At 43.8% G+C, this 10,017-nt stretch overlaps 1 protein-coding gene across 2 annotated transcripts in view; it reads left to right on the top strand.

Annotated features, from left to right (window-relative positions):
• The first annotated feature begins 228 nt into the window (after window positions 1-228).
• snx15 (sorting nexin 15) overlaps window positions 229-10,017 on the top strand; it is an 11,887-nt gene continuing 2,098 nt past the window's right edge. The window contains exons 1-7 of one of the 2 annotated variants that reach the window (XM_079490793.1): window positions 229-360; window positions 2,148-2,304; window positions 3,759-3,874; window positions 5,335-5,574; window positions 6,149-6,224; window positions 7,902-8,045; window positions 9,528-9,725. In XM_079490793.1, the coding sequence (XP_079346919.1) occupies window positions 259-360; window positions 2,148-2,304; window positions 3,759-3,874; window positions 5,335-5,574; window positions 6,149-6,224; window positions 7,902-8,045; window positions 9,528-9,725 (1,033 nt within the window). In that variant the 5' untranslated portion in view covers window positions 229-258. Of the gene's footprint in view, window positions 361-2,147; window positions 2,305-3,758; window positions 3,875-5,334; window positions 5,575-6,148; window positions 6,225-7,865; window positions 8,046-9,527; window positions 9,726-10,017 lie in introns of both variants that reach the window. The other variant, XM_079490792.1, reaches the window with a different exon arrangement.

Raw genomic sequence — 10,017 nt, 5'->3', positions numbered from 1 at the left:
TTCCAAATATTCCACAATATTTTTCTCCTCAAGATGTTTTGAAAATAGCAGATCAACAAGCTACGCTTCTTTTTGGCTTGTTTTCATAAACCTTGGTTTTCATAGATCTGGTTGCTTATTTTTCTCACAAACTCTGGCAACACTGCAACCCGGTAGTGAGAGTGGAGGAGTGGAGGAGGAGTGTGTAGAAGAAGGAAGGAACCAGTGTTGCATTTTAGCGTGTTTAAAGTGTTTTCATTCATAAATAATATTATAATAATGTCTCGTAACAAAATGAAGGAGGAATACTACCGTTCGTTCACCGTGGCGGATCCACGCACACACGAGAAGGGACACACGGAGTACAGGGTCACTGCACGGGTCTGTGCTTTTATCCTGTGTTTAGCAATTATATTAATATTAATATATAGTACAGTGGATTTCTACCTTTTTCACATAAAGGTCCATTATTTATTCAGCATTTGAGCCACGGACCACCATTTGATGACATTTAGCATCTCAGCAACAATTCCATGCTGTAGATATAGCTATAGGTGATAGATAGGCAAACCTTGACCACAATAACAATTCTTATACATTCTCTAATTGTGTAGACTGTAGAGTATTTGAAAATTAAGTAATGCAGATGTTTAACAATACTTTTTTAACTACTGAGAGTGTAAAATGAAACCAGGCTATACGGGTCCATTCTCATTTGGTTTCATCTTTCAAGCTCAAGAGTTAAAGATCTATATGTCTATAAGTTCGGCACAAACAAGGGACTAAATTAATTTCGCTCCTATGCCACCAAAATGTGGAACGCCCTACCAACTGTCATTAAGACATGTGAATCCCTTAATTGACTCCTTCAAAACCGCTCTCAAAGGGCAATTCGAAACTGGCCCCAGTAAAATCTGAATCCCCCACCCATAAATGACTGGGTTGTTATGATGGATTGAACATGCTGGACCCTATTGTAAACAAGTGTAAAGCTTTATGGTGCTTGAAATGTACTGTAATTCTCCAAAACTGTTAATACATTCTTCAATAAATCAATGTGTATGATGATTTGAAAATGCTGGACCCTATTGTAAACAAGTGTGATGCTTTATGGTGTCGTCCACTCACAGTTAACAGTTTTTGTATTGAGTTGTGCTTCAAGCTGTTAATAAATACTTCAATCAATCAAGGGTCCATTTGGTTACGAACTCTCGGTTGTTGCAAATCAAATTCCAGTATTAAAAAATGTACTTGAGTATAAGTACACAATAATTGGCATCAACTTCAAGATATGAGAGTAGTAAAAGTAAAATGTCCCATTTAAAATGTATGAAAATCCTTTGAAAGTAGCCAAAGTAGCCTATACAGTATGGCTGAAGTGGTTAATGTATGTTTGTAATAATAATAGCTGCTATCATATCTATCTATCTATAAATGCACCAAGTCTGTCTGTCTGTATGTACGTCTGAAATCCACGTAACTTGAGAACCGTTCGCCCCACCAACTTCAAATTCGACACACGTTCCACACCCCCACAGGGAGTGCAGTGCCCGGTGTCGAGTCAGTCGGACCCACGGTTGTCCAGAACCGCTCCGGACTGGGCCCCTGCCCAGGGTCCATATATGGAGCTGGCCTTTTCTGACATCATTCTGATGTGCATAGACTCCATATTTGGGCATGCCTGAAAAAAAACTCCATATATGGGCATAAAAGGACACAGACATAATATCTGGGTGGGGCATGCATTTCCAACTTGCATCGTTCCAAGTAGGCCAGTGTAGAGGCTCCAACGGGCACCACTCTAGTAGATCATCATAATGTACAGAATGTTATAGCATGTTGTTTAGACATATGCTACTTTCATTGTTTACCCGCTATCCTATAGTTATGTTCCATTGGCCATGGGGCTTAGTGTCCCATTGGCCGTGGGGATTTGTGTGCCATTGGCCGTGGGGCTTAGTGTCCCATTGGCCGTGGGGCTTACTGTCCCATTGGCCGTTTAGGGCTAGTCTCCCATTGGCTTAGAGGCCAGGCCAATCATGAATATCTCACCACTACATCGCTACTACTAGTACTCTGGACTCACATTGATCAGCTCCGCAAGCTGATAAAAAAAAAAAAAAAAAACACAGATTAGCAGTTTCTAATGAACTTGTGTTGTGGTGCAGTTTGTGTCCAAGCGCCACCCGGAGGACGTGAAGGAGGTTGCGGTGTGGAGGAGGTTCTCTGAGCTGAAGAAACTTCACGGAGAGTTGAGCTACACACACCGCAACCTGTTCAGGAGAGAAGAAGTGTTCCCCCACTTCCCACGGGCACAGGTTTTTGGTACGGTGCACACACACACACACACACACACACTGCAATACATTTTTTGAGTGGTGCAACCACTCCAAGGAACAGCAATGTCCCTATGTCCACGTGTACAAAAGTGGCGCTGTTGTGCTAGAAACAGAGAGAGAGAGATAGTGTTGCACTGTTGCCTGCTAATTACAGAGAGAGAGAGAGAGGGGGAGAGAGAGGTGTTTGCTAATTCCCCCACACAGTAACTGTCATTTCTCGACCGTTTCGGACGTGGGACGGCTCGCCGGAACCGGGTTGCACCACTCAGTTCACACAGGTGTGATTTTTCTTTCCAAATAATGTACAAGAAAGCACTTGTAGATCTGATATTTCGGCCTTTTATTTTTTTTTAATGTATGGACATTTTTCAATATGGAAACGATTAACGATTATGCAAAAATAATTGCGACTATCTAAAATAATTGCGATTAGGTGATAATGTAATAATTGGGACGTGTCTATGTTTGTCATGCCGTGTTGGCATTTTTAGTGGCTCTAATGCTTTAGTCAATGTGCTGTGATGTTTGTGTGAGGGTAGGTACCCTCACAAAAACATGCAGTAATCCTGGTCTCTATAGACCAATTATTTGTTTACAAACATTGAGACTGGTCGCACGGGTGATGTAATCAATTCCCAACAGATCTCCAAACCTGTTGTTTTGGTGGGAGCGCTGGTTTCAGTTCATTCAACCTCCTCTTGTGTGTTGACTACTAGTGAGGTGCACCCTAGGAGACATTTATACTTCATTGTGCAACAGTATTGCACGCAGAGAACAGCTGATATACAAGCTCACATCGCATCGCGGATGCGACTCTTGTGAGCGTAGAGGTCTGCGTGCGCAACATAATCGAGGGACAAATAATTAGAAAGAAGAAAAACAACAAACAAATTAACGACTAATTATTTGTTTGGTTTGGTTTGTTGTCATGAGTTGTCACCATCCAAGTTGGCTTTGTCCGAGGCTTACAGGTCTTTAAATAAATACTTTCTGAAACGTCTATGGGGAAAAATGAATTGGAAATTATCTTTATATAAATGCACCATTTACCATACTGCCTCCCCCTGGTCAGCCGGGGCGCCTGATGGAGGGGAAAGGAACTGGTTTGAATAACGTGTTCCGTCCACACGCTACGTCCTACCAGGGAACCCCCCCCCCCCCCTGTCAGGTGAAAAGAAGTGGATTGGACTCCATTGAAGGGAGCATGAGTTCAGTTCGTTGCTCTCCCCAGGTTGGCGGGGGGGAGTGTAGCGGGGGGAGTGTAGCGCCCAGGATTACACTGGGGGGGAAAGAAATGGGTTACAAAAATCATGGGATCAAAATGTCTGGTAAAAATAAAGTGCTGTGATGTTTTCTCAGTTTGAAATGCTCAATAAAGGTGTTTTAAACATCTCTCTCTCTCTCTCTCTCTCTCTCTCTCTCTCTCTCTCCCCCCATCAGGTAGGTTTGAGGAGACAGTGATTGAGGAGAGGAGGAAGGCAGCAGAGAGCATGTTGACGTTCAGCACCAACATCCCTGCTCTGTACAACAGTCCCCAACTCAAAGACTTCTTTAGAGTGAGACACACACACACACATACACACACACATGCAGACACGCTCAGTGGGCCTGTCTCAATCGATATATACTGTACATTTCCCAGAATTCCACGGCCACAAAAATGTGTTCGCCATTCAGATCGGGAATTGATACACCGTGATGTCGGCTAAACTTCCGTTTCCCCACTGTGCTTGCTACCCCTCCTACATCACTGGCTTCCCCTCTGCATTGTTCCTGTTCTATCTCCACACGCGACGGCGCTCCGCACGCCTCCACGCCCCGCCACACTCCTTGTTTTTAGCCCAAGGAGTGTTTTTCGTGCAAAACTAATGCTTGGAATGGGTTCAGTATATATCCTCTAGTTTGACATGTCACATGCTACTTGAAGCATAATTCAGATTTGAAATCTTTGCCTTATATACCCCAACGTTCAACACCTGAATTTACCATGATCCAAAATGTATATAATTAATAATCAATTTTAAGGATCATAAAAAAAACGATTACTATTGCAATTTATTTTGGGTCAAATCTTTAGATTGACCTTCCTAATTAGACAACAGCACTTGGAATGGGACAGTGGAATTGATAGGGTTCTTTGTAATGGTACTGACATTTGGGCGCAACATTCTTGAAAACTTGAAAAGTATTGCATAGCATTGCTGGTTTGAGCTGACAGGCCCTTTTGATGTCAATCAAGTCACCTTAATTCAAGGTTAACACACACACACACACACACACACACACACACACACACACACACACACACACACACACACACACACACACACACACACATATATATTTTAGGGCCATGTCATGTGATCTACCTGCACAGCCTTTGTGATCTACTGCTGGTAGATCGCAATCTACTTTTGGGCACCCCTGCAATATTATGAACCTATTCCTCCGGGGACCCCTACTAGAACCACCTCATGGACCCCTGGGGGTACCCGCACCCCACTTTGAGAACCACTGCCTTACACCATTGAGCCAGTGTTGCCGACTACCGTTTTTCACTGACAAACTACATAAAACTAAGCCATGATGACTAAAACTATGACTAAATATACTGACAATTTCGTCAACAAATAAAAACTAGACTAAAATGTTAGGAAGGGACTAGTGGACAAGAGATCAAGTCATTTTACACTTGGTTGCATGCTGAAAATAGCAGATCTACAAGCTCAGTTGTGAGCTTGTAGATCGGCTATTTTCAGCAAGTGTAAAATCAGCCATTACGACGCCCACCAAAATACATTTTAGTTGACTAAATCAACTGTAGATTTAATCGACTAAAATCCTATGATATTTAGTCGACTAAAACTAGACTAACACATTCCAGGTGACTAAAATGTGACTGAAACTAAATGAAAACTATTGAAGAGACTAAAACTAAAATGAAAGTTTTCTACCAAAAACAACACTGCATTGAGCCAGCTCTGTCTCTCTCCCCACCCCCCCCACCCCCTCTCAGGGCGGAGAGGTGACCAGACCCCTGGACCCCTCCTCTATGCCCACCTCCTCGTCCCCCCTGCCCCCCCCTCTCATCCCGTTGCCGCGTCGCCGGGCGTCGGACTGCGAGCCCGTGGAGGAGCAGGCGGGCACTGAGGCTCCCGCCCTGCACCAGGACCTGGGCTCCTCCTCCCACCTGCAGGGGGAGGGGCTGGAGCTAGGCCAGCCCGAGGTGGCAGCCGAGGCCTACCACGAGATGGAGGTAGGGGGGGGAACATAATATCACCATTATTTTTCAAGCAGTAGCACGATCCACAATATTATCACCATTATTTTTAGGGGCGGCGGTGGCTCAGGGGTAGAGTGACCGGATGGTAACCGCAAGGTTGCCAGTTCGAAACCCGGGCTCCCCCAGAGTCAGTGTCAAAACAGGTCGTTTCGAGGAAGCAATCTGATTGGTTGAAGCAGCCTTCTAGCCGTGGCTCAAACGAGCACCACTCCACACCTAATCAAAACAAAGAATTTAGCTGCTCTGTTTTCCCAGAGCGCAGCAAACTCGGTGGCTAGGCTAGCTAGTTTCTTGGATGAATGTGTGTGTGAATGGGTGAATGTAACGCTTTATCTATGTAAAGCACCTTGGATAAAGGCGCTATATAAATGCACCATTTACCATTTACGATATCTGTAACTGGGTAGCCTACTACTACCGGTACTAACTAATCAATATCACGATATATATAATAGGACGATACAATATATATTGCGTCGATATACCGTATATCACGATATCGATATGTCGTCCCAACCCTATTTATCACCATATCGCCCACCCCTAGATGGAAGACACACCCACCCAGGAGGAAGAGGAGGAGGAGGAGGATGAGCTGAGCCACGCCTCTCTGAATGATGAAGGTGCATACAGTATTAATTAACGCATTAAACAATTCAGGACGGGAACCCCTTTTGGTGTTTTAAGCATTATGTTCTACTTTAGCTATTGAAAAATAGTAGATCTGCTATTTGTGGCGCAAATCTTTGACTGTATATTCTTTCAGAGAATATTTTAACTCAAATCTTTGCTTCTGGGGGGGGTTCCCTGTAAGTATGTATGTTGTTCCCTGGAACAACATACTTTCAGATGGGGGTCGGTGGCCAATTACATATAATTCTGGGGGTCCTTGACATGAAATAGTTTGAGAACCACTGACATGGAAACATAGGTTTTTCAGAAAACTATTTTTTTGAATGGGCCTCAGATCTAAATGGGTTGAACAAGGAACACTACCATCCCTATTCTAGGGGTGAACATAACCATCTACTGGGGAAAAAAATAGCCCCATCTACCAGGCTTTTAATGTTCGTGCACGGTAAAGGTTTACAACCGTTCTCTTATCATGGTCCATTATTTATTCAGCATTTGAGCCACAGACCACCATTTGATGACATTTAGCCAAACTAAAGAATATTTTGTCCACAATTCCATGCTGTATTGCACCATTAGGAGAGATAACAACACAATAACCGTAATGTAGCATGAAAGTTAAAGGGATATTTCACTAGCTGCCCCACCCCCTTCCTATACAAACCCACAAATCTGTCGTGTGGGTGTTCACATAAGTAGTAGATGATAAAATTACCAAAAGTTTTTGGGAAAGTGATATATCCCTTTTAAATTTTACACTCAAGAGTTAAGTATCTACTGTAATTAGGGTCCATTTGGTTAGCAACTCTCCTCTCCATCATTTAGCTGGGGACCACCTGGAACCCCCTCAAGGACCACTGGTCCAGGGGTTGACACTAAGGTTCTACTTCCCAAAGGTCATGCCCACTTGCCCCGAAAAGTTAAAATGTGTGCTTGCAGAACAAGTGAATGTTAAATCCAATCGATAACTGCCGAGTGGAGACAGTCACTTAGAAAAATACTGAATGAGTGACACTGCCGGTTGTAGCATTATATTGTTCTTCATAAATAGCCAATGATATTTATAGTGAAGACTGAATACACTTACTTGACTGTCAGGCAACCTCTAAGGCCTCATTCACACCTAAGACACACGCAAGACGCGCTTGTGTCCTGTGTCTTCTGTGTGTCATGGCCGCCTCAATGCATTTCCAATGGGAGTCACATGGTTTGAGACACAACCTTGTTGCATGGGGGTGGGGGGGGGGGGGAGGGCAGAAGACAGCCATGCAACAAGGTTGTGTCATGAAACCATGTGACTCCCATTGGAAATGCATTGAGGCGGCCATAACACACAGAAGACACAGGACACACGTGTGTCTTAGGTGTGAATGAGGCCAAAGCAAACTCCACTTGCCCGAACGTTTTATTTACTTGCCAGTCGTTCAACCGTTAGTGTCGACGCCTGACTTTGCCGTGGAAACCACAGGTGTTTTGTATTTCACTAAAGTTTAGTGAAACTCTTATTGGTTTAGTGACTTTAGTGACTAAACAGGGCTCTTTCAGGCTATACACCTGACTGTGTGGACCACGGGTTGAAAACGGCCGCTGCACCATTCACCGTTACTACTCTTTCCTATACGCACCACTAGGCCCCTCCCCTGACCCGCCCTGTTGTACCAGAGCAGCCCACCAATCGCAGGAGTCCCGGGAGGAATTTGATTCTCTGTTTGACTCCATGGGAGAGGGGCACGTGCCATCGCCGCCGCCGCCCCCGCCACCTCCGCTGTCAGACAACGACCTGGCCATCTTCGACCCCTGCTGCAAACAAGGTGAAGTAACGAAGTACATTTAACTCAAATATCTGTCAAAGGGGACGGGGGACGGGGGACGGGGGGGGACCCATATGACAATATCTGTCATATGGGTCGCTTTATTTTAGGTGTGCACGATTATGAGATTATGACCGATCTCCAATTATTTGCAGGGTCATATCTGCCGATACCGATTCTGACCGATTCCGATATTATACAGAGGACCACAAACAAGCCTATGCCCTAGGAGCTTAGCCCAAAGCCTGTATTCAATCAAACATATACTCTTTTCCAAGTGCCTGTCTATCCTAAAACTTAAAACCACATAGTGATGATTTGATTTTACTGACCACGGAATGTGTACCACGTTTGTGTACCACGGAATGTGACGTATGATGATAAGAGCAGCCCTTTACTTAACACGAGTGTCATTGGTTTTCTTTCATGTGGTGAAAGGTGAAGGAGGAGTCCTCTGTCCTCTTATCATCTTTCCTCTGTCAGTAAAACCTACTTGAGTAGGTTAACTGGGGACAGGGAGGAACTCCGTATATGGTCACTTTGGTCAGTGTAGATCATTTGACTAAATGATTATGTTTGTCCGTGTAGAGCCGCCGTACTTCGGTGGGCGTTACAGGTACCGGTGTTTTGAGTGACAGGTTCATGCATGTCATGGGCCAGTTGTAATGAGACCCCCGGTGTGTGAAGAACACAATAAACCAGCAGTCTGTAAAACTAGTCTGATTTTACAGTCAGCACACTCTATAGTAGGGAGGATTATCACAACAAAACAAAAAAAGAAGTGATATTTGAATTTAGTGAAATCACTGAATAGTTAATCGATTAATCTCTGTTAAGAAATTAATCAGTTAATAATTAATCAAAAAAAATGCGGTTTTATCACTGTTTTCTGTGAATGTAATGCTCTCTGCGTGCACACGTGGACAAGGAATGCACATGTGGGCCGGTAAAAAAGTTCTGTGGTAGCCACAGAAACATTGTAATAGAGAAATAGCCAGCACTCCAAAGTCCTTCTGGTACATTTATTGCATAAAGCTGCACGGACAAATTGCCATTGCCTGGCCCTGTATCGTAAATGGTTAAGGAATATAATATGCCTTTTGTATTCTTCCTGTATATCAACAAAAGGTAGATGTTGACTACATTTATTTAAACTTTGGGTAAAATAGCCGATCTACAAGCTCACAGCGCTTGCGATGTCAGCATTATGAGTATTTTCAAATGATTTATATTATACGATCGATATCTTGTGAAACGGGAAAATAATGAGTAATTTATACTTTTGGTACATTTTGACACCAATACTTTTGTACTTTTACTCAAGAACATTTTGAATTCTGCACTTTCTACATTGCAGTATTGATACTTTTACTTAGGTAAAGAATTTGAGTACTTTTTACACCACTGGTGACAACACAAAATCCCCCCAGAAATATGTCTCTCCTGAGGGTGTGTGGTTTGGTTTCTGTGTCCCGTTATCAGATCAGGTGACTTCCCCCAACGACCACTCAGAGCTGTTCTCGCTGCCGCTGGCCAATCAAGACACCGGGGAGGCGGGCTACTTGACGGAGGCGGCCAATGAACTCACGGTGGCCATAGAGAGAGAGAGGGAGGGCGAGTACAGCTCGGCCATACTGCGCTACAGGACGGCTGTGGACATACTCATTACTGGAGTAAAAGGTACTTGTACTCTGATTACATTACATTATGATACTCGGATACAGGACTGCTAGTAAATGGTACAAATAATAATAATAATTGCGACCACAGTTCGCATTTAGATTTCAAGGGGGGAGTGGTTGACCAGGCTACGAAAGTCTTTGACGTCGCTTTTTTAATGTCAAGAGTGGGATAGAGCAGATCATATATAATTGGTAATTCATTGGGGGATCTAAAGATCAGAGGTCCTTTGACAAAATGACTGTGAGCCTCAGTCCTTGAGCGATTCCCATGACCCTCTCTACCATATTGC

The sequence above is a fragment of the Electrona antarctica genome (assembly GCF_951216825.1).
Source record: "Electrona antarctica genome assembly, chromosome: 21".
NCBI lineage: Eukaryota > Metazoa > Chordata > Actinopteri > Myctophiformes > Myctophidae > Electrona > Electrona antarctica.
The sequence above is the reverse complement of the archived record's forward strand: the minus strand, read 5'-3'. Positions and strand labels throughout refer to the sequence as shown.